This window comes from Schistocerca serialis, chromosome 4 (assembly GCF_023864345.2).
Source record: "Schistocerca serialis cubense isolate TAMUIC-IGC-003099 chromosome 4, iqSchSeri2.2, whole genome shotgun sequence".
Taxonomy (NCBI): domain Eukaryota; kingdom Metazoa; phylum Arthropoda; class Insecta; order Orthoptera; family Acrididae; genus Schistocerca; species Schistocerca serialis.
In genome coordinates, this window is record NC_064641.1 from 345565824 (window position 1) to 345591637 (window position 25814).

A 25814-nucleotide genomic window follows, 5' to 3' on the forward strand; every position below is an offset into this window, starting at 1 on the left:
CCCTGCAGGATGTAGGTGATTCTTAACCCCAGAGCGCTTCTTTTCAGATTGTAAGTAGCCAGTAATCACCCAATTCTTTAAAGAACTGAACCATCCTGTATAAAACAGTTCCAGAGTTCTGATTACTTTACAAATGGGTAAATGTGCTAAATATTCGATGTTAGGCCTGTAAGCAACAAAAAGTTTATAAAAGGTTTGAAATTATGATCAAAATTTTTGGAAGTCACTAACTGCTCTCATTGTCAAACACTGAATGAGTACAGTCCAGGTAATTCGCACTCCGTTTTAAGAAAATCTAGTTTTTCACGCATCTCAGTGCTCTTGATGTCATATCTCCTGAACCATATGCAATGATAAGCAGATACATTCAGTGGTATATATGTACAGTATCTGCAAAATGTGTTGTGAAAAGTATTAGTGCAAAAGAATTGATAAATTAAAATGCTTCTCAACTGCCTCTGTGGCTAATGTCACTAATGCTCGCTCGTGCAGTGGCACTTGACCTGGGGGTAAGCCTGTTGGAATTCTGGTGGTGGAAAAAATTTTCACTGCCTGTATTTGGCCAGTAAGGGGAGGAGAAGTGGTGGCATGAAGTTCCTGATCACCAGACTTTGTGCAAATATCCTTGTTTAAGTACCAAACCTCTATTCCATGTGTCATGAAGTGAAGGCATGTGACACTGTTGATGGTGATCCATCCATCGGATGAGAACATTAAGCTTGGCAGCCCCTTGCTGCTACTTGTGTGGAGTAGGCTAAGTGCTGGCTGCCACAGGGTGTCACCCTGTCCCTTCTCTCATAATCATCATCATCATCATCATCATCCAACACAAATTCACTTTACACAACTTAGCTTGCCAAAGCCATTAGAGGTATTCCTGAATATTTACTCTGAAGACACTGTAAAAATTGTCAATCTCTGCAAAAGCTCTCTATTGGAGAAGTCTTTTATGCACAAAATGATGTATGTACAAGCAGTAACCCACAGAGAATGGTAAGGATCAAGGTGATGTTAAAATGATGTATTTATATGTATCAGAAACACTTTGTGATGTTACAAGAAGAGCAGTCCTCCGTTCAAACCCATGAAACGTGCTCTATTATTCTTGAGATAACTCATGTGAGTGCAAAAAAAATAAGGATGTAATGAAAGTCATACATTTCTTTACTCTTCCATAGGATGTAGCAAGTTTCTGCAGTGATATACTCTCTGCAAGTGGTGAAGAGTATCAAGATCACGACATTTCATGGAGTATTTATGAGGATGAAGGGATCCCTGAAGTTGTGTAGAAGAGAAAAAAGAAATATTATCTTAAAACTTTAATGTAAAAAACAGGAATTCAATATTCAAGTATCACTAATCTAGTCTGACCATAAAGCAAGTTTTAAAAAACAAGACTGTTTTTCTACTCCCAGCAATTGATAAACAATAAAAACTTTGTGTATATGCAAAGACTATCTTAAAACATATTCAGAACTGTACAAAAGTTGCTAAATGTAAAAAATTTTTCCCTCTTAACTTGATTCTTAACTAAATGTGTCTCCTGTAAAATTTTATTTCTTTGCATGAAGTGAGTTTTGCGCAAATGGTCCTCAATTTTGCTCATACATTTACCAGTATATGGCAATACCATACGCAAAATTTGTTGCGAATAGAATTATTGGTAAAGAAGTAATAAATTATAAGATCAAGGCTGATGCAGCAGTTTTAGTGCACAAACAGTGAAAATGTAGCAATCAGTAAACTTTTTTCCTTTCATCATTTTATGGGTGCTGTAAGCAAGAAAAAGTTTCATAAAGTTTTGAAATTACATTTAAAGTTTGTTCCAAATAATGAAGTGCTCTTATTCTCAAATATTGGATGAATACAGTCTGTTTATTTGCATACCATCGTGTTATGCTTCTTTTTCATCTCTACTCCCAACCCTTTTAGGAGGTAGGGGTTCTTATCCCAATCATGTTTCTTTCAAGATAGCAAGTAACAGGTGTACAAAGTTTGGCTGAAATCAGCAGCTCAGGAGTAGTTGTTGAACACACGTATATACCTTCTTAAAAGGCAGTCAGATTTGGGCTCTAGGATGTAAATTCCACTGGAACTAGTATGTGTATTATACAGATTTGGCATTTTCATAATATAAACCCTGACAGTGTTCTGTATAAATTTTCGCATACGCTCTGTTTGAAGTGTAAGATAAAAAACAGGAGCTAAATTGTTTAAGAGGAGTAGTACGATCTTAACAGCCCCCTTTACCAACAATGCAGTTGCTTTTTTCCTACCATACTTACATAAAGTAATACAGAAATGATTCTCATAATTATTAGTGTGAACAGATTAGCACTAGTTGTAACTTATTGTTAGCATACTTTTCAGATGTGGCCTGCAGTAGCTGCTTCTATCTTGATGTATAGTCTGACTCATCCCACATCCCTGAATTCTCTCCATCATGATGAGATTTCTTGAACATAATAAGTGATTGACTGAATTTGACCTTGGAAAAAGTGTGCATATTTATCTTATTAACAAGGGCACTGTCTGCCCAGGCAGAGGAAAGAACCTATCAGCTGAAATTTTCAGTGTGTTCCCTACAGACCTTAAGTTTACAGCACGTGCCTTTCCAAAGAGACTCTCCATAAAGATTACCCAAGTCTTCATTTTGCCAGAATTTTTAAAAACAAGGAATCAAAGTATATTGATATTTTTCTGGTGTTTCCAGAATGGTTTTGTGGTTCTGTTGATATGTTGTGATACTGTTTCCATACACAAAGTAATTTCTTCAATTCACAATTAAAAAAAAAAAAACAGAAGTTATTTTTTGTTACATTTTTCAGCACTTTTACTGTATGTTTGTGTAATTTCTGTTCACAAAAACAACTTCAATGTTAAGTATTGCAGCTAATATCACAATAAATTCTGGAGCAGAAGCAGTGTGAAAATTCCAAGATGTGACTCAGTATTACTGATTTTTACATATTTTCAATAGCTGTAGTACTATTTCTTTTCATAGATTTTTATCATCAGTACAACAGCTGAAAGTCAGCTGACAGACATATTCTCTCACATTTCACAAGACATAATTTTCTTCACAGTTAAGGCCAAAGAAAATCAAGCAAATACCCACTTAAATTAATGTACAACAGGAAATACAGGTCAAGAAATCCATCAGGTTCATTCTTCTCTGTCATTTCCTATTAAGCTGCATGGTATTGCTTCTATACACAGTTTTTTCACAGTAAAGAAATAACATGACTGGGAACTCTAAGTCCATTTACCACTTGAAATAATGAATGGAGTACTAAGTGAAAAAAGTATTTGAATATGATATCACCTGTTTGCAAGGGAACATTAGAAATTGGATGCAATTTGAATATAATGTCAAACCATGACTTTTATGCTTTACATATGAATATTAAAGCCCATAAGCTCTTTATCAATCAGGGAAATAACATATGCCTTATTGTATGATTCTTTAGTCAGTAAACTTATTTCTATTTCTCTTTCCAATTTGCATCTTATATTTCTACTGCATTTTGCACCGCTTCTGGTTTTAAGACAGCTCTCCCTCATGTATTTCTTTAGTTTTATTTATTTATTTAATCTGAAATAAATATAGTACATGCTTACCTCCACTCTTGTCTTCCCAGGCACTGGAACTGGTGCACTCAGTAACCGCAGGATCCATGTTTCAATTTCACGTACATCATGTAAAACAATAGATGGTGTACCATCATAGGCCCTACCAGTCAGCACACTCCACACTGAATCCCTACCAAAATCATAACAACGTTAGTGAATAAAATGATGTGCTACAACACAGAGCAGGCTAAGAAAGAATCATGGTGGTTGTTTGAAAGCTGAACATCAGGCTAAAAAATGAAAGCTAAAAATTTACCATGATCCACTTGCAGTTTAGATACTGAATGGGTGCAAACAGTTTACAAATGTACAAATAATACTAATTAAATATTACTGAAGAAAAAACTGCAACCAACCACATTCTTTCCACAGTGAAATAAACCATTTATTCAGAAAATGTGTCTGGTTGAGCATTGCTTCAGCAATATTTATGAAACAACTGCAGTGTCTTGAATCATTATAGCTCAAATAATAAATGAGAAATTAATACAGAGTGATGGGCAACATAAACCTCTGAAGTCCTAAGTAAGTAAATCTCATCCACAAATTAACACAATAGGGATAAGCCTATAGTAAGAAACAGAAAATCAGGTAAGCTAGTTTAATTACAAACAGTAGAAAACCCAGCTTCGAATATCAACAATGTTATGAAAAGGACAAATTGTTACTCACTGTAAAGATGACAGCATGAGTTGCAGGCGCAACAAAAAGACTGTTACGTACAGGTTTTGGACAAAAGCTTCTATGTAATAGTGTTTTCATTGTGCCTGTCTGAAACTTAAAGTGTCATCTTCACAGTGATTAGCAGTCTATCCTTTTCATAATATTGTTCACATATCAAATACAGTACTTGAAATCTTGTCACTAGAAATATTTATTTAATTTTATAAATAAAGAAAATGGAGACATACTGTCAACAGTAAATAAATTCACCCCATCTGAAGCCAAATGCACTAGTTTCATGTTTGATGAATGAACTATACAGATGACACAATACACTACAATACAACCAATACCATATGTAAAATTATCACACAGAAACTAAAATATAATGAGCTATGTTGAACAGAATGAACTCCTCAATGCCAACCAGCATGGATTTCAAAAACATTGATCACGTGAAACCCAACTCGCACTTTTCTCACAAGATATACTGAAAGCTTTGGATCAAGGCAATCAGGTAGATGCTGTATTTCTTGATTTCCAACAAGCATTTGACTCAGCAACACACCTATGCTTATTTTCAAAAGTATGATCATATGGGATATCAAGAGAAATTTGTGACTGGATTGGGGAATTTTTGGTAGGGAGGACGCAACATGTTATCTTGGATGGAGAGTCATCATGAGATGTAGAAGTAACTTCAGGTGTGATCCAGGGAAGCGTGTTGGGACCATTGCTGTTCATCTTGTGTGTTAATGATCTTGCAGAGAATATTAATAGTAAAATGAGGCTTTTTGCAGATGATGCAGTTATCTATAATGAAGTACTACCTGAGAGAAGCTGCATAAAAATTGTCAGATTTTGACTGGATTTCAGAGTGGTGCAAAGATTGGCAACTTTAAATGCTCAGAAATGCACAATTGTGCACTTCACAAAACAAAACAAAAAACATATTATCCTGAGGGTGGCATTTTGTAGGAATATGAAATGGAATGATCACATAGGTTCAGTCATGGGTAAAGCAGGTGGCAGCCTTTGGTTTATTGGTAGGATATTGGGAAGTGCAACCAATCTACAAAGGAGATTGCTTACAAATCACTCATACGATCAGTTCCATAATACTATCAAGTGTTTGGGATCTGTACCAAATAGGACTAACAGTGGATATTGAACGTTTACAGAGAAGTGCAGCATGAATGGTCACAGGTTTCTTTCTTCCATGGGAGAGTGTCATAGAGATACTGAAGAAACTGAACTGGAAGACTCTTGAAGATAGATGTGAAGTATCCTGAGAAAGTCTATTAACAAAGTTTCAAGAACAGGCTTTAAATGGTTACTCACGGAATATACTACAACCCGCTACGTATTGTTCACGTAGCAGTCATGAGGATAAGTTTAGAATAATTACACAGAGGCATTCAAACAATCATTCTTCCTACGCTCTCCACACATGACTGGAACAGGAAGAAACCCTAATAACTGGTACCATGAGATGTACCCTCTGCCATGCACTTCATTGTGGTTTGCAGATTGTAGATGTAGATGTAGATGTAGATTATAATCAGTTTCTCCACCATGTTTCAGCACTGCATACAAATGTTTTTATTTTATCTTTATTTTTCAATTCCACTCAGTGAAAATCAGCAACACTGTTAGTGACAATGCATGGTCTTCCTGCACTGGAAATTGGTATGAGATTTTTATTATTTCACAATATGATATGTATTTTCCATGTGACAATTCAAATTATGCAGAGGTTTCAATTTTTACTTAAAAGTAAAAGTATGAGATGGTCAAAAAGGGTAAAGTGAAAGGTAAGTGTAATGCTGTTGGTAAGTACAGAACATCTGTAACTATTCTAGCAATCAGCTTCATCTCCAGACAATACAAAGAAATAATGTTTTACTACTACTGAATGCCATTATGAATTATGTACATCTATATCTACATCTACATGGTTACTCTGCAATTCACACTTACGTGCCTGGCAGAGGGTTCAGCGAACCATTTTCATACTACTTTTCTACCATTCAACTCTCGAATGGCACTTGGGAAAAGGGAACACCTAAATCTTTCCGTTCGAGCTCTGATTTCTCTTATTTTATTATGATGATCATTTCTCCCTATGTAGGTGGGTGTCAATGAAATGTTTACACATTTGGAAGAGAAAGTTGGTGATTGAAATTTTGTAAATAGATCTCGCCACAAAGAAAACCACCTTTGTTTCAGTGAGTGCCACTGCAACTCACGTATCATATTAGTGACACTCTCATCCCTATTGCGCGATAACACGAAATGCGCTGCGCTTCTTTGCACTTTTTAGATGTCCTCCGTCAATTGTACCTGGTAAGGATTCCATATTGCACAGAAATATACCAGTACAAGACGTACAAGTGTAATGTAGGCTGTCTCTGTAGTGGGTTTGTCCCATCTTCTAAGTGTTCTGCCAACAAAACGCAGTCTTTGTTTCGCCTTCCCCACTATATTATCTATGTGGTCTTTCCAATTTAAGTTGCCTGTAATTGTAATTCCTAGGTATTTAGATGAACTGACAGCCCTTAGATTTGTGTGATTTATAGTATACCCAAAATTTATCGGATTCGTTTTAGTACTCATGTGGATGACCTCGCACTTTTCTTTGCTTAGTGCCAGTTGCCACTTTTTGCACCATACAAAAATTCTATCTAGATCTTTTTGTAATTGGAATTGATCATATGATGATTTTACTAGAGGGTAAATTACAGCATCATCTGAAAACAACCTAAGGAGGCTGCTCAGATTATCACCTACATCATTTATAAAAATCAGGAACAGCAGCGGGCCGATGGTAGTACCTTGTGGAACACCAGATATCACTTCTGTTCTACTCGATGATTTACTGTCTACCACTATGAACTGTGACCTGTCTGAGAGGAAATCATGAATCCAGTCACACAACTGAGATGATACCCCATATGCAAGCAATTTGATTAATAGTCACTTGTGAGGAACGGTATCAAAAGCCTTCTTGAAATCTAGGAATATGGAATCGATCTGAGATCCCTTGTCCACAGCACTCATTACTTCATAGGAATAAAGAACTAGCCATGTAGCACAAGAGTGATATTTTCTGAATCCGTGTTGGTTATGTATCAATAAGTCATTTTCTTCAAGGTGATCCATAATGTTCAAGTACAGTATATGCTCCAAAATCCTACCGCAAATTGAGGTCAGTGGTATGGGTCTGTAATACAGTGGGTTACTCCTAATTCCTTTCTTGAATACTGGTGTGACCCGTGCTACTTTCCAGTCTTTAGGAACAGATCTTTCGTCAAGTGAGCGGTTGTAAATTATTGCTAAGAAAGGTGCTATTGTGTCTGCATACTCTGAGAGGAACCCGATTTGTACACCATCTGGACCGGAAGACTTGCCATTTTTAAGTGATTTCAGTTGTTTCGCAACACCTAAGATATCTACTTTTATGTCACCCATACTAACAGCCTGTTCTGGTTTCGAATTCTGGAATATTTACTTCATCTTTTTTCGTGAAGGAATTATGGAAAACTGTATTTAGTAACTCCGAATTTGTGGCACCATCATCGGTAACATTTCCACCGCTACCGCGCAGTGATGGTATTGACAGTTTTTTTGCCACTGGTGTACTTTACATATGACCAGAATCTCTTTGGGTTTTCTACCATATTTTGAGACAATATTTCATTGTGAAAACTATTAAAAGCATCTCGCATTGACGTCCACACTAAATTTCAAGCTTCCTTCAAACTTAGCCAGTCTTGAGGATTTTGCTTTCTTCTGAATTTGGCATGCTTCTTTCATTGCTTCTGTGACAGTGTTCTGACATGTTTTATGTACCATGGTGGATCATTCCCATCTCTTATTAACTTATGTGGTATGAATCTATCAATTGCTGTCAATACTGTATCTATGAATTTGAGCCATATCTGGTCTACACTTACATAATTAGCTTGGAAGGAATAGAGACTATCTCTTAGGAAGACATCAAGCAAATTTTTATCTGCTGTTTTAAATAGATGAATTTTGTGTTTATTTTTAGTGGTTTTGGTTGATTTGGTTTTAAGCCTTGCTACAATGACATTTTGTTCACTAATCCCTGTATCTGTCATGACGCTCTCTATTAGATCAGGATTATTTGTGGCTAAGAGGTCAAGTGTGTTTTCACAACTAATTACAATTCATGTGGGCTCATGAACTAATTGTTCAAAGTAATTCTCAGAGAAAGCATTTAGTACAATTTCGAAAGATGTTTTCTGTCTACCACCGGCTTTGAACATGTATTTTCGCCAACAAATCGAGGGTAGATTGAAGTCTCCAACAATTATAACTGTATGAGTGGGGTACTTATTTGTAATGAGATTCAAGTTTTCTTTGAAGCGTTCAGCTATTATATCATCTGAGTCGGGGTTTGGTAGAAGGAGCCAATTATTATTTTGGCATGATTGTTGAGTATAATGTCTACCCATAGTAATTCGCACGAACTTTCTACTTTAACTTCACTACAAAATAAACTAAAACCAACAAACACAAACACACCACCACCTACTTTATTTAACCTATCCTTTCTTAACACGGTTTGTGCCTCTGTACAAATTTCGGCAGAAATTATCTCCAGCTTTAGCCAGCTTTCTATTCCTACAACGATTTCAGCTTCAGTGATTTCTATCAGCGCTTGAATCTCTGGTACTTTTTCATCGCAGCTACGACAATTTACAACTACAATACCAACTGTTGCTTGGTTGAATCTCATCGTTTTTTCGCCCTGTACCCTTTGAGATTGGAGCCCTTTTTGATCTTTCCCAAGACTGTTTAACTTAAAAAACCGCCCAGTCCATGCCACACAGTCCCTGCTACCCCCATAGCAGCCTCCTGTGTGTAGTGGACACCTGACCTATTTAGCGGAACCCGAAACCCCACCACCCTATGGCGCAAGTCGAAGAATCTGCAGCCTACACGATTGCAGAACTGTCTGAGCCTTGATTCAGACCCTCCACTTGGCTCTGTACCAAAGGTCTGCAACCAGAAGGACCCTTTCCACATCTCACATCTTGGATGACTCCCCCCCCCCCCCCCCCTCCTCGGTATGCACACAGAGTGAACATTGGCTTTCTTCCCATCCTTAGCTGCCATATCCCTAAGGGGCTCCATCACCTGCCTAATGCTCCCAATGACAAGTAATCCCACCCTCTGCACTTGTCCGGACCTCTCAGAAAGACCGGCCACTGCCGCAACAGGAGAGGCCGCCCTTGCTGGCTCAGAAGTACTTTCAGCAGTGGGCAGCACCTCAAACCTGTTACGCGAAGGTGTAAGGGTACAGCCTTGTGGCCAGCACCAACTTTCGCATTCCACCGAGGGATTCGCAACCCCGCCATGGTTAGCCAGTCACCATCAGGCAAGTGTCGACCTGCAGGGACATCTGAATCCGAGGGCACGGTGGCATCAGAGATGCCAGGCAATGCTACAGGTTCCAGAGGCACCACAGTGCTCACATTGGGTGTCCCAATGTTACCGTGGCCCAGGGCAACAGCCTGGAGCCTGTCGACCATGGCCAATACAGCTTCCAGCTATTTACGGATGGTGGCCAATTCCCCCTGAATCTGTACACAACAGGTGCAGTCCCTATCCATCCCTAACAATTTTTTTCGTCTCTTTTATCTCACAAGCCATTCAAAACAAAAAGATGGCTGGTGACTACGCAATTTACACTATACGGGAACTAAAACGCGATGCTACAACTCTCAAATACTATAATACGCCCAAAATTTGTGAATTAAACTATGCAAGTACCCAAAAACATGCAAAGAAATTAAGAATTAAACTATGAAGCAAATATGTGAGCTAGGAGTACGACTTGCTGCTGGCTGCTTCTTATCCGATGGCAGCAGGGGGCTCTCTGGCTGTGACCGACCGACACTGGCCATTCAAAACAAAAACAGATGACTGTCGACTAAGCGAATTTACACCATTCAGGTACTAAAACGTGGTGCTACAACTCTCAAATACTATAATACACCCGAAATAGGCATACAATGGGCAGCTGCACAATAATATAATGATAGACAAAGACAAATTACTTAGTGTATGTTACAAAATATGTCACAGTATTGTCCCTATGGCAAATGGAACAGAAATATGAAAATGTAACAAGAGCAGACAGTGTAAAACAGTTTCAGTCATCTGGTTATTAATTTCCTGTTTTAACTTTTTAGGCCTCCCAGTTTGACAGACTGTAAAACAGTGCTGTGAGAGAGGAACCCTCAAAATAAAAAAGTTGATGTCATTATAGCCACAGATTATTACTGAGAGAAATGTCTTATTGTTTAGAGAGATACAAGCTGAATAAAAAATTTTAGTCAGTTAAAACTTTCCTCAGAAAGTACTGGTCTCACAGCAATACAGGAGAGATACTGACAAATATACAGAGAACACAGAGAAGCTAATGTAAAGTTACAATTTAGAAATTCATTGAAAGTGTGGGGTGAGGCACTAAACTTGCAATTACACTGTCATAAAAGATAGGTATCTAGATGGAGGAGAAAAGTAATGAAACTGACTTTTTATCTACTTAAGTTTTTTTAACAACAATATTGTCCCTCTCAAAGTAGTTCCCTCCGGCAGCGATACACTGGTAGAGTCGTTGTTCCCAGTCTTGGTATCTGTGCCAAAAAGCTTCAACTGGTAAGACATTTAACATGTCAGCCACATTCTTTTGAATGTACTCAAGGGTCTCAAAATGACATCCTTTTAAAACATTTCTCAATTTTGGGAAAAGGAAAAAGTCACAAGGACTCAGGTACACCAATGTCTTTTGAGGTCAAAACTTCTGTGATGGAAATGGGAGATGAACACATCAGTCTATGTAATCAGAACAACACAGTGTTGCCAGATCACTTGCAGTGTTATCAGTCTCGTTACTTCTCTCACACGCCTTGTATGAGCTCAAATCCTTTTTTGGACCTAATTCAAAACTTTCATAAATGATGAATGCTGCATACACTATCCCAAGTGTAAAAAATCTAATCAAAGGCCAAATATATTAACACAGAATAGTCATCTTTACATGCTGACCAAAAAATATTGGACTGCAAGTTCATTTAAAAATTGTATTATGTGTCTTGAATGAGACTTAATTATGGGGGAACTTGTTTTTATAGTGTAAAAATGAAAAGAGTATATGGTCCTACCAAAGAAACAATGACTAACAAACAAATTTCACCAAAAGCTGTTGAACTTGTCTAACCCTTTCAAGTTCAATCAAACCTAAAGAAATTAGATATTATAGACAAAATTTATGATAGTGGAATTTGATCTATATAACTAACAGTTATCTTGTCATTGATGTTCGAACTGCTGACATCAACTACAAATTAAGTCACATAAATCACATTTCCAACTACAGTCAGGTGTAGAAATGCTTGTAGCAAGTAAGTGTGATTACTGGTTGTGGGCATCTAACAGGTATAATAAACTGTCTAGACATGTGGAATATAATCATTATTTTCATGCTGGACAAAAAGCGAGTTAATAGCACATACAAAAGTTCATATGAGTAATATAGTTTTAGACATAAAGTGTTACTTTGTATAGCATATGGTAATAAAAATTCAATTTATTTTTACTGATGATACAGCTTGAAGCCTACCTCGCAACTTAGATAGTTGTAGCATGTTCATGACATTTACTCTGTCAAGTGTACACTCTGCACACCATAGTGTATGGGTTAAAGATAACAGACAATAATATATATTTAACATGGAGCTTAGTTCACTGAAAGATAGCTCTTTACTCTTCTGGTGGAAAAGTATTATTATTCGGTTGAAAAATCCATTGAGGACTGTTTCCCAATATGAAAACACACACACACACACACAACACACACATTATAAAAATGGATGTAAGAATAAATGTATGTATGTATGTATGTATGTATGTATGTATCTGTATATTGTGTATGTGTGTATGTTCCACATCTTCTACACCGCTGGACTGATTTCAACCAAACTTGGTACACATATCACTCAGTGTCAGGAAAGAGGTGCTGTGAGGGTAAGAAACACATATCTATTGAAGTGGTGCATGTCAAGTTGCAAAAGAAGTGCAGACCACAACGCACAATTTATTCATGCATTATTTGAGAATGAGAATGCTTACTGGCTTGCAACAATCTTTACACATTATTTCAAACTGTTACAAAACTCTTTCTTTCTAATAAGTCCCACAAAATAATGAAAGGAGAAATGTTTATTGTTTATTACATTTTTGCTGTTCAGGCAGGACATTTTGATCTAATTCTTTACTACCAACTGTAATCACAACACATTTCTCAGACTATTGGCATACACCACTCAATGTATCAGCAAAATTATGTTTATGTGTGACACATATTTCAAGAGGTATGATGTAATAAACACTGAGATACATGAAAAACTCCTGCATCATGCATGATGTTTAAATTTTTTACTCCTTTCTTACAACTCTAATCATGATACATTTCACAGACAGTATTCATATATACTGCTAAATGTGCACACAAAATTCTATCATTGTATGGCACATTGTTCAGGAGGTACGATATCATCAACATTGATCTGCGTGAAAACAAAACTGCAGTTCAAAATTTGCTAGAGATACACATGAACTATGTGCACAAATATATGTGAAATAGGTTAAACATATTTTAAATACATGTGACTTGTGCACATACAGAGCAAAGCCACAGGTAAAAAGTCCCTCGAAACCCCTGGATCTATCTCAATATGCCACTTATTACATGGAAAAAAAAAAAAAAATACGGTTTGGGTAAGAATTCATCCATCTCCTATTGGGGAGATAGTGATAAACATGGAGAGAGCAGGGGTTAGGAGATGGACAGACATTGAGTGGGAAGGAGGAGATAGACACAGATAGGGTCTAGGAGGAGATGGACACAGATAAGGTGAAGGAGGAGATGGACAGAAAAAGAGGAAAGGAGAAATGGACAGAAAGAGGGGCAGGAGGGATGGATACAGAAATGAAAGAGGAGGAGAAAGACAGAGAAGAGGAGGAAGAAGAACTGGACAGAGGAAGGGCAGGAGGGAGAGGTGGACAGATAGAAGAGGAGGAGGAAATGGATAGATAAAAGGAAGAGATGGGCTGAGAAAGGGAAGAGATGGCCAGAGAAAGGGGAAAGGAGGAGATGGAAAGAGAAAGAGAAAGAGGATGAGATGGATAGGGAGAGATGGGGGAGGAGGAAATGGACAGAGAGAGGGGGACGAGGAGCGAGGAGATGGACACAGAGAAGGGGGAGGAGGAGATGGACACAGAGAAGATTGAATATATACACACAAATCAAAATGTTTGAAAACTGTATGTAATGTGATGAATAAATTACATTTTACATTTTACGCTTTCTTCTCCATAGCAGGTAAGAGCTCTACATAATGAAAGCTACCTTGTATCCTAAACTTATTCCAGGTTTCTATCATCTTATTCCTTATCCATGCCTGAATAAGTTTTTCTCTAACAGATAGAGACTTCATACAATTACGAGTTACTTAGATGTAAAACAGACGTGCATTGTGTGAACTCATTTTGAGGTGTAACATCTCGTTTTTAGAATGAATCCATGTCCTCCTTCACCTTATCTGTGTCCATCTCCTCCTAGACCCTATCTGTGTCCATCTCCTCCTTCCCACTCACTGTCTGTCCATCTCCTAATCCCTGCTCTCTCCATGTTTATCACTATCACCCCAATAGGAGATGGCTGAATTCTTACCCAAACCATATTTTTTTTTTTTTCCATGTAATAAGTGGCATATCTGGGAGTATGCGTGCAGAACGATCATATAAAATTAATTGTTGGTAAGGCGGGTACCAGGTTGAGATCCATTGGGAGAGTCCTTAGAAAATGTAGTCCATCAACAAAGGAGGTGGCTTACAAAACACTTGTTCGACCTATACTTGAGTATTGCTCATCAGTGTGGGATCCATACCAGATCGGGTTGACGGAGGAGATAGAGAAGATCCAAAGAAGAGTGGTGCATTTCGTCACAGGGTTATTTGGTAACCGTGATAGCGTTACGGAGATGTTTAACAAACTCAAGTGGCAGACTTTGCAAGAGAGGCACTCTGCATTGCGGTGTAGCTTGCTCGCCAGGTTTCGAGAGGGTGCGTTTCTGGATGAGGTATCGAATATATTGCTTCCCCCTTCTTATACCTCCCGAGGAGATCACGAATGTAAAATTAGAGAGATTAGAGCACGCACGGAGGCTTTCAGACAGTCGTTCTTCCCGCGAACCATACGCGACTGGAACAGGAAAGGGAGGTAATGACAGTGGCACGTAAAGTGCCCTCCGCCACACACTGTTGGGTGGCTTGCGGAGTATAAATGTAGATGTAGATGTAGAACTGCAAATGGCCGATGAAAGATATTCGTGGGTTAAGGTAATTAGTAAGTAGGCAGCAACCCACTTTTCGCAGGTTTCTGATAATTTGTGCAGATCAGAGCTGTATTAATCCTTCGTTATCAGCAATGACGGCTTTGGACTGGCGCTTCTACCTGCTCAGTGGAGTTGTATCCTCTGTGGGGCCACAAGTGAAAGGCAAGTAGTGCCTGTGACCTCCATCACATCAAAGAAATGATCGCTGAAAGACAACTGATGTTCAGATTTTACTATAAAATTGATCAGAGTCTCTTCTGAGACATGCTCGTTCAAACATCTAGCTGGGATTTTACACCTATGTAGTCTATCAATAAGAAGAAGTTAGGATTGTATGTTCTAGGAAATAAAAAGTTGAATTTCCTTGTGTGTGTTATTTGACCAGACAATAAAAAAAGTCTTTTTCAGCATCATCGAGGCTGTGGATTGAAGTCCATGGAGGAGAAGCTGGTTCACAGATCAAGGGTACTGCATAACAGGACCCTTGCAGCACTGATACTGTACAGTGACCAACAGATAACGTAAGAGAACTGGGAAATCCAGTAAATTACAAGAGTTGCATATCAACTACTGGACTGTTTCAATGTCCACTCCTATCACCCCCAATGGGAAAATGAACCACAAAACATGCCAATTACTGTAATTTTAGAATGATCTTTTCTGGCTGTCATAATTGTTTTTCAAAGAGTTAAACAATGGGAAAGTACTTGATCAGAGTGATCAATGTGTGACTTTCCATTACTGTAATCACTGATTTTATTAGACTCTGACTGCAAAGCTTGACATTTCACCAACTTACATGTTTGAAATAGTGACTTCTATTATGCCAATTCAGTTGCAAAAAACTACACAGCTGTTTCTTTCAAATACCACCTTACGTTTCTTCAGTTTCCACGTAACTGACAGTTTTGGTTTATATCTTCTATTGTTACATCACAATCCATAACTTAGAAACAGTTTTGTCACAGCTACAAAGTAATAGAAAATGCTCATATGCTTTGTTCGAGTAGGTTTTGATTAGATGTAAAACAAAATCCAGATGCATCACCCATCTCTGCCTTTTCCCCTGACTTGCCACAGTTGATTTTTATTTTGAGTTCCATATACTGTATACCTCCGAATTCAAGACGAAGTTTTTCCCCAAACTTTCATGCCCAGAAGTCAGGGGTCATTTTACATCCACAGCACATCATGCAGAATTTTTCTTTTCTTTACCAAATACAACCTCAAGCTTTCAGTAATCTTTAACTCTACTCTGTGGCATACCTACTGCTTTAACCGTGAACATATGGTGTGCTTTGAGCATTGTTGTTCAATAGCAGGAAGTGTTTGTCACAACAATTTTTTCTTTTATCTGTTGCTGTTTGACTTCAGAGATACCCCTTCTAAAATGTGTAGTTAAATATTTAATGGAACATTGTAGTTAAACATCAAATTTTTCAACATGATGCATGCATTACTATGGTAGAAATTTGAAAATTGTGGTTGTTGGCATGCAAAAGCAACAAACAATTGGGTGGCTTCGAGGAAGTATGAAGTCACAGAAGCTAATGTTTGGAGATGGTGAAAGGACAAAGGATATCTGAAAAATGCAAAGCCAATTAGGAAAGCTTTCTGTGGCCCACATGGTAGATGTTTCAAAAATACTTGAATGCAAGTAGTGGCATTTGTGTACAAGAAACTTAAAGAAGGAATAGCAGTTCCCCATGACGTCATACGAAATAAAGCATGTGAATTGGTACAGGTATACAATCTTCTTTTATGATTCTTGAACCAAGTGTTAGCTATGATTAAATTATGCTCTGTGCAAAATTCTACAAGGCGGCTTCCTCTTTCATTTCTTCCCCCCAATCCATATTCACCTACTATGTTTCCTTCTCTCCCTTTTCCTACTGACGAATTCCAGTCACCCATGACTATTAAATTTTCATCTCCCTTCACTACCTGAATAATTTCTTTTATCTCGTCATACATTTCATCAATTTCTTCATCATCTGCAGAGCTAGTTGGCATATAAACTTGTACTACTGTAGTAGGCATGGGCTTTGTGTCTATCTTGGCCACAATAATGCATTCACTATGCTGTTTGTAGTAGCTTACCCGCATTCCTATTTTCCTATTCATTATTAAACCTACTCCTGCATTACCCCTATTTGATTTTGTATTTATAACCCTGTAATCACCTGACCAAAAGTCTTGTTCCTCCTGCCACCGAACTTCACTAATTCCCACTATATCTAACGTTAACCTATCCATTTACCTTTTTAAATTTTCTAACCTACCTACCCGATTAAGGGATCTGACATTCCACGCTCCGATCCGTAGAATGCCAGTTTTCTTTCTCCTGATAACGACGTCCTCTTGAGTAGTCCCCGCCCGGAGATCCGAATGGGGGACTATTTTACCTCCGGAATATTTTACCCAAGAGGACGCCATCATCATTTAATCATACAGTAAAGCTGCATGTCCTCGGGAAAAATTACGGCTGTAGTTTCCCCTTGCTTTCAGCCGTTCGCAGTACCAGCACAGCAAGGCCGTTTTGGTTAATGTTACAAGGCCAGATCAGTCAATCATCCAGATTGTTGCCCCTGCAACTACTGAAAAGGCTGCTGCCCCTCTTCAGGAACCACATGTTTGTCTGGCCTCTCAACAGATACCCCTCTGTTGTGGTTGCACCTACAGTACGGCCATCTGTATCGCTGAGGCACGCAAGCCTCCCCACCAACGGCAAGGTCCATGGTTCATGGGGGAAGCATACATGTTATATAATAGTTATGCTACAATCACTGTATAGCATTCTGCATGGAGATGACAAGTAACCAACTGTCTACTCATATGAATGGCCACCATCAAACTGTGGCAAACCTCAAAAATGATCATCCATTTGACAAACATGTTGTATGCTACAACACAAATTACTTCAACTGCTGCTTCACAATGCCGACCATTTTGATATTCCATTCCAGTGCAAATTTCTCTGAACTATGCAGTGGGAATTGTCTCTCCATTATATCCTACATTCTCACAATCCTCCTGTCTCAAACTCCATTAACCTGTTGCTATGGCCTCACTCTGTCCAAACTGTGTACTGCCTCCTCCAGCCACTGCCCCCCCCCCCCCCCCCAATCATGCAGGTTCTCTCTCTCTCCCTCTCCATCTCCCTCTGCCACTTCTCCCCCATTTTCAATCCCTCTCCCTTCTCTCTCCCCTCCCTTCACCCTTTTCAACTTCACTTCACCTTCACCTTCACCTTTCTCTCTCTTCCCCCCCTTCCTTCCTCTCTTTCTTCCTACATCTCTTTTTGTCCTGCCCTCTGTACTCTTTTCATCTTACTGTCCAACTGCATAATGATCTGTCCAAAGACCTGCCCCTTTGCCGCTATCCTCTCCTTGCATCGGTTTCTACCCCTCACCATCTCCATCAGCTCAGGCAACAATAATCAAGTATCAATAATCAGACTTGTCATGGACATGGGAGTGTGTTTTTGGGTGTCTGTATGCTTGTGCTCGTGTGTGTGTGTGTGTGTGTGTGTGTGTGTGTGTGTGTGTGTGTGTGTGTGTGTGTGTGTACGTATGTGCACACATGCACGTGGATGTGTGTACTTTTTGTAGAAAAAGAGTGAGTGCTTGATAGCTACTGTTTTTGTGTATTATGCATTGATCTGCCTTTCCATTACTTTACATATTTGTCCAAAAAATCTGTTGTGCTTCATACCACATGACATGCAGTGTTTACAAAAAATGCTTTCACTTGCCATAATTACCTAGATGAGCCACATTGCAAACATATATTTCAAGTTTTTATTCTTGTTTACGGAAACCACTACAGAAATGAGACACAGTTTAATTATATGGAACATATGAAATACAATGACCAATTATAAAACTAATTTTTCTTGCAAATGTACCTTGAAATTTGCCTGGAAGCCCCAACACGTCTTGGTGATGTATTCTCATTGCAAGCATCTATGAGTTTCTTGAGAATGAATAAACATTCGCGAAATATTGAGAAAAATGGGTGATGAGATAAGAGGCACAAAGAAGTCAGAGAATGATTCCGGACCCTCTGTTGAAACAAACAAACAAACAAACAAACAGCATTAAGCAAATAAAACTAACTGAAAGGTAAGTGCTGAATTTTTAAACAGCCAAATCAGTAAATGAAATACAGATCATGTCAATATTTTCCAGATTATTCTGGTTGCTGAAATAATTCATTAAATTACTGGCAGAACTATGAGTGACAAGTAATCATTTTGTAGATGATAGACAGCTTAAACTGAAATCTGTCATTCAGGAAATTAGCATATGTGTGGATAGCCAACCAACATATATAACTTTTCACATTTTTTTGCCATAGACATTTGGAGTAACACTACACTAGCTTTAAACTTTCATTTCCAGATCAAGAATTCATCTCTTGAATATAAAAAAACACAGTTAACACACAAAATGAATTACATAATTGGCATATAAGATGACATAAGTTCTTTCCAAAAACAAACATTAACAAACTATGCTTATCACTACAGGGGAATCCAAAAACAAACATTAAAAAACTACGCATACCACCATTCACAAATCCAGTTGCCATCATGCAAGTAATTTTTAAATATATATTTCACCTCTGTTTAAATTAATTTTCAGTTCTTCAAAAGTTATGAGCTCATGCAACATACTTGCATTTCAAATTTGAAGTCTGAAACCATATATTTAACTGTTGTTGTTGTTGTTGTTGTTGTTGTTGTGGTCTTCAGTCCTGAGACTGGTTTGATGCAGCTCTCCATGCTACTCTATCCTGTGCAAGCTTCTTCATCTCCCAGTACCTACTGCAACCTACATCCTTCTGAATCTGTTTAGTGTATTCATCTCTCGGTCTCTCTCTAAGATTTTTACCCTCCACGCTGCCCTCCAATACTAAATTGGTGATCCCTTGATGCCTCAGAACATGTCCTACCAACCAATCCCTTCTTCTAGTCAAGTTGTGCCACAAACTTCTCTTCTCCCCAATCCTATTCAATACCTCCTCATTAGTTACGTGATCTACCCACCTTATCTTCAGCATTCTTCAGTAGCACCACATTTCGAAAGCTTCTATTCTCTTCTTGTCCAAACTAGATATCGCCCATGTTTCACTTCCATACATGGCTACACTCCATACAAATACTTTCAGAAACGACTTCCTGACATTTAAATCTATACTCGATGTTAGCAAATTTCTCTTCTTCAGAAACGATTTCCTTGCCATTGCCAGTCTACATTTTATATCCTCTCTACTTCGACCATCATCAGTTATTTTACTCCCTAAATAGCAAAACTCCTTTACTACTTTAAGTGTCTCATTTCCTAATCTAATTCCCTCAGCATCACCCAATTTAATTTGACTACATTCCATTATCCTCGTTTTGCTTTTGTTGATGTTCATCTTATATCCTCCTTTCAAGACACTGTCCATTCCGTTCAACTGCTCTTCCAAGTCCTTTGCTGTCTCTGACAGAATTACAATGTCATCGGCGAACCTCAAAGTTTTTACTTCTTCTCCATGAATTTTAATACCTGCTCCAAATTTTTCTTTTGTTTCCTTTACTGCTTGCTCAATATACAGATTGAATAGCATCGGGGAGAGGCTACAACCCTGTCTCACTCCTTTCCCAACCACTGCTTCCCTTTCATGCCCCTCGACTCTTATAACTGCCATCTGATTTCTGTACAAATTGTAAATAGCCTTTCGCTCCCTGTATTTTATACCTGCCACCTTCAGAATTTGAAAGAGAGTATTCCAGTTAACATTGTCAAAAGCTTTCTCTAAGTCTACAAATGCTAGAAACGTAGGTTTGCCTTTTCTTAATCTTTCTTCTAAGATAAGTCATAAGGTTAGTATTGCCTCACTAGTTCCAACATTTCTACGGAATCCAAACTGATCTTCCCCAAGGTCCGCTTCTACCAGTTTTTCCATTTGTCTGTAAAGAATTCGCGTTAGTATTTTGCAGCTGTGACTTATTAAACTGATAGTTCGGTAATTTTCACATCTGTCAACACCTGCTTTCTTTGGGATTGGAATTATTATATTCTTCTTGAAGTCTGAGGGTATTTCGCCTGTCTCATATATCTTGCTCACCAGATGGTAGAGTTCTGTCATGACTGGCTCTCCCAAGGCCATCAGTAGTTCTAATGGAATGTTGTCTACTCCCGGGGCCTTGTTTCGACTCAGGTCTTTCAGTGCTCTGTCAAACTCTTCACGCAGTATCTTATCTCCCATTTCCTCTTCATCTACATCCTCTTCCATTTCCATAATATTGTCCTCAAGTACATTGCCCTTGTATAAACCCTCTATATACTCCTTCCACCTTTCTGCCTTCCCTTCTTTGCTTAGAACTGGGTTGCCATCTGAGCTCCTGATATTCATACAAGTCGTTCTCTTCTCTCCAAAGGTCTCTTTAATTTTCCTGTAGGCAGTATCTATCTTACCCCTAGTGAGACAAGCCTCTACATCCTTACATTTGTCCTCTAGCCATCCCTGCTTAGCCATTTTGCACTTCCTGTCGATCTCATTTTTGAGACATTTGTATTCCTTTTTGCCTGCTTCATTTACTGCATTTTTATATTTTCTCCTTTCATCAATTAAATTCAATATTTCTTCTGTTACCCAAGGATTTCTATTAGCCCTCGTCTTTTTACCTACTTGATCCTCTGCTGCCTTCACTACTTCATCCCTCAGAGCTACCCATTCTTCTTCTACTGTATTTCTTTCCCCCATTCCTGTCAATTGTTCCCTTATGCTCTCCCTGAAACTCTGTACCACCTCTGGTTCTTTCAGTTTATCCAGGTCCCATCTCCTTAGATTCCCACCTTTTTGCAGTTTCTTCAGTTTCAATCTGCAGTTCATAACCAATAGATTGTGGTCAGAATCCACATCTGCCCCTGGAAATGTCTTACAATTTAAAACCTGGTTCCTACATCTCTGTCTTACCATTATATAATCTAACTGATACCTTTTAGTATCTCCAGGATTCTTCCAGGTATACAATCTTCTTTTATGATTCTTGAACCAAGTGTTAGCTATGATTAAGTTATGCTCTGTGCAAAATTCTACAAGGCGGCTTCCTCTTTCATTTCTTCCCCCCAACCCATATTCACCTACTATGTTTCCTTCTCTCCCTTTTCCTACTGACAAATTCCAGTCACCCATGACTATTAAATTTTCGTCTCCCTTCACTACCTGAATAATTTCTTTTATCTCGTCATACATTTCATCTATTTCTTCATCATCTGCAGAGCTAGTTGGCATATAAACTTGTACTACTGTAGTAGGTGTGGGCTTCGTATCTATCTTGCCCACAATAATGCGTTCACTATGCTGTTTGTAGTAGCTTACCCGCATTCCTATTTTCCTATTCATTATTAAACCTACTCCTGCATTACCCCTATTTGATTTTGTATTTATAACCCTGTAATCACCTGACCAAAAGTCTTGTTCCTCCTGCCACCGAACTTCACTAATTCCCACTATATCTAACGTTAACTTATCCATTTCCCTTTTTAAATTTTCTAACCTACCTGCCCGATTAAGGGATCTGACATTCCATGCTCCAATCTGTAGAACGCCAGCTTTCTTTCTCCTGATAACGACGTCCTCTTGAGCAGTCCCCGCCCGGAGATCCGAATGGGGGACTATTTTACCTCCGGAATATTTTACCCAAGAGGACGCCATCATCATTTAATCATACAGTAAAGCTGCATGTCCTCGGGATAAAATTACGGCTGTAGTTTCCCCTTGCTTTCAGCCGTTCGCAGTACCAGCACAGCAAGGCCGTTTTGGTTAGTGTTACAAGACCAGATCAGTCAATCATCCAGACTGTTGCCCCTGCAACTACTGAAAAGGCTGCTGCCCCTCTTCAGGAACCACATGTTTGTCTGGCCTCTCAACAGATACCCCTCCGTTGTGGTTGCACCTACGGTACAGCCATCTGTATCGCTGAGGCACGCGAGCCTCCTCACCAACGGTAAGGTCCATGGTTCATGGGGGGTAACTGTATCAAATGGAAAATCACTCAGGAAGACTATAACACTGTGAAAAAGAATTGTAGGCCAGTACTTTTCTTCAGGAAGGAAATTTCAGTACTGCGATAATACATGTACGTGGATGAGGCAGAACATTATGATCACCGACCTACTGTGGATACGGGCCCAGCCAGACAACTGCAGCATCACATTGTGAGGAATGACTACTAGGCAGACACACATACGTTGCATGTAGTATCAGTGAGTGTGCTGTCTGTGTGTAGAATGGAAAAGGTGCACAATCTATCTGAATTCAATTGAGGGTAGATTGTGATGGCCCGGAGATGCACCGCGAGCTTTTTGGAAACTGCATGACTTGTTACGAGTTCAAGGAGTACTTTGGTGAGTGTCTTCAACACATGGTGAAAACAAGGTGAAACCATGTCCAAACATCATAGGTTTGGGCAGCCATCCTTTACAGATGTTAGACATCATATGCTGGGCAGACTGGTAAAACAGGACAGGCAGAAAATTGTGGTGGATTAACATTAGACTTTAATGCTGGGCAGAGTACAAGTGCGTCTGAACACACAGTGCACCAAACACCACTAACGATGGGTGCCACAGCTGACAAAAAACGTAAGTGCCAATGTTGACACCATGACGTGGCAACTATTACTGGGCATGTGACCATTGGCACTGGCTGTTGGCACAGTGTCAGGGCACTGCATGGCCTGATGAATCCCGATAACTTCATCATGCCGAAGGGAGGGCAATAATCTATTGTCTTCCAGGGGAACAGCTCCTTGACACTTCAACTGCAGGATGGAGACAAGCTTCATTACGCTCTGGGGAACATTCACATGGGCATCCATGGGTCCAGTCGAGCTCGTGCAATGCAGGCTAAGGAGTATTGTACACTGTTTGCAGACCACGTACACCACTTCAAGATGATCATGTTTTACAATGGCAGTGGCATTTTTCAACAAGATAATGTTGCCATGTCACAAGGCCAGGAGTGTGATGGAGTGATTTAACAAACTCAGTGGTTAGTTCCATTTGATGTACTGGCCCCTCAACTCGCCAGATCTGAACTCAATTGAACACATCTGGGATGTGATTGATTGTGGCATCACAGCTCATCGTCCCCCTCCACAGAATTTACGGGAATTAGGTGACTTGTGTGTGCAGATGTGGTGTCAACTCCCTCCAGCGACCTACTAAGGCCTCACTGCTTCCATGCCATGTCCTGCTGCCACTGTTATCTATGCCAAAAGTGGGCACACCAGCTATTAGATAGGTGGTAACAATGGCCTAGCAGATCAGTGTGTGTGGAGACGCTCGACGCAGTACTGTAGCTGGTTAAATCTTGGTGGTGAAAAAAGTTTTGGCTGTATTGTCAGACAGGTGCATGAGGGGTGGCCATTTAAAATTCCTGATCACCAAATTTTACACTAGCATCCTGCACTACAACAAAGTGAAAGGCATGCTGTACTATATTGTTGATGATCCATCCATTGGATTAGTTGGGAGCATGAAGTTCCGATCTCTCTCTTCTATCATCACATTTACAACATAATCACAACACTGCACAAGTACTCATTATAATAATCTATCAAGAAGGTTGCAATTAAGAATGTATCTAGTAAGAAGCAAGGGAGGTTAGCTCCTCTCTTCTTAAACCAATCTCACATACTATCTGACTCACAGACAGATGTACCAATGAGGTATTAGTCTGAAAAATGATAGAACATGTGGTGGAGTTTTGACTAGGGGGACCATGAACCACTTGTCATTAAATTTCAAAACTATTTTGCAGTTTGCCACTATTCTTCTTAAACCTGAAATTGCCAGATGGCCCCACATTCTAAAAGCTTCCAATAGCAATGTAACTTCGATTGTCCCCCTCTTGAGTTACTAATGAATGTCAAAAACTAATTAAAATGAGAATATTGAAAGTATTTGCATTATCTGAATGTTACTTGGTGACAGCAAAATAATATGTACAAATCGTATGAAACCTACATTCATTCTGTTAAGCACATTGTAGGTAGTAGATCCCTATTATAAATTGCTCCACTACCATGTCTGGAGATTATAAAACACCGTTTTTCAACAGTTTTGAGTTTTATTTTATAAGAAATTATGATTTGTTTTCTCCATCTCATCTCCATCCACAGAACTGAATTGTAACGCATCCCAGATCAGATCCTGGGTTCGCTTTGGGTTACTATAAGAAACCTGATGGGTAAGTCACACAGGCATCATAAACTAAAAATGTTGGTTACAGATTGAGGGCCATTTGGTTAGACAAGTAAATAAACCTGACAATTTTTCAAAACTGGTGAACAAAGAATCTTAATTCCCATACGAAAGAGAGATCTTAGTCTCCTCAACTACGGGTGACATTCTTACTTGATTTGTATGTTTAATACCAACCACATCATTTCTACTGTTATGGGCATGAGCAGAAACAGTGCATATATGTTGTCTCACACATATTTAATGCTACTATTGTCACGCCATCTCTCCATTCATTCCATCATCATGTTCGGAAATATTTGCATTTCTCTACAAAAATGATACAAAATACCCATAAATACTCTGACAGTAATTGACTTTTTTATATTTTCATTGTAAAATGAGGTGATTAAAGCAGTCAAAAAAAGTTATTACAACCAGCATTCCAAACCTAGTGTTTACATTACCAAATTGAATGAAAGATTTTGGTCCCATTGGTCTATCGGTATGTTATACATTATGTACTGTCTATATTTACTGATGTTGGTAGATTAACTGAAGCAAACAAAGTGCTCAAAAGCTGGCATCAGTGATTATCACAATACTCATGTTAAGAAATGGACATTAAGGCACTGCATTTAAATTCTCCATGTTTTGTCTAAATGACAATAAAAATGGATCTAAAATCAGCAGTTTGCAAGTTGGCATGCCACAACATAAGCTATTTCCACTTAGTGGCTCATAACAAATTGAGCTAATATTCTCAGGTCAAGTATACCAAAGGCATTTAAATATTCTGCTAGTTGGTAATTATGAGTGACTGTCATATTCACTGTGGAGGGCA

At 38.8% G+C, this 25814-nt stretch overlaps 1 protein-coding gene across 1 annotated transcript in view; it reads right to left on the reverse strand.

Annotated features, from left to right (window-relative positions):
- Positions 1 to 25814, reverse strand: part of LOC126474447 (MAP kinase-activating death domain protein) — a 596268-nt gene that overhangs the window by 491998 nt on the left and 78456 nt on the right. Inside the window, exons 5-6 of the mRNA XM_050101918.1 lie at positions 18637 to 18794; positions 3622 to 3763 (exon numbers count right to left, since the gene is read on the reverse strand). Coding sequence (XP_049957875.1) covers positions 3622 to 3763; positions 18637 to 18794 — 300 coding nt within the window. The remainder of the gene's footprint in view (positions 1 to 3621; positions 3764 to 18636; positions 18795 to 25814) is intronic.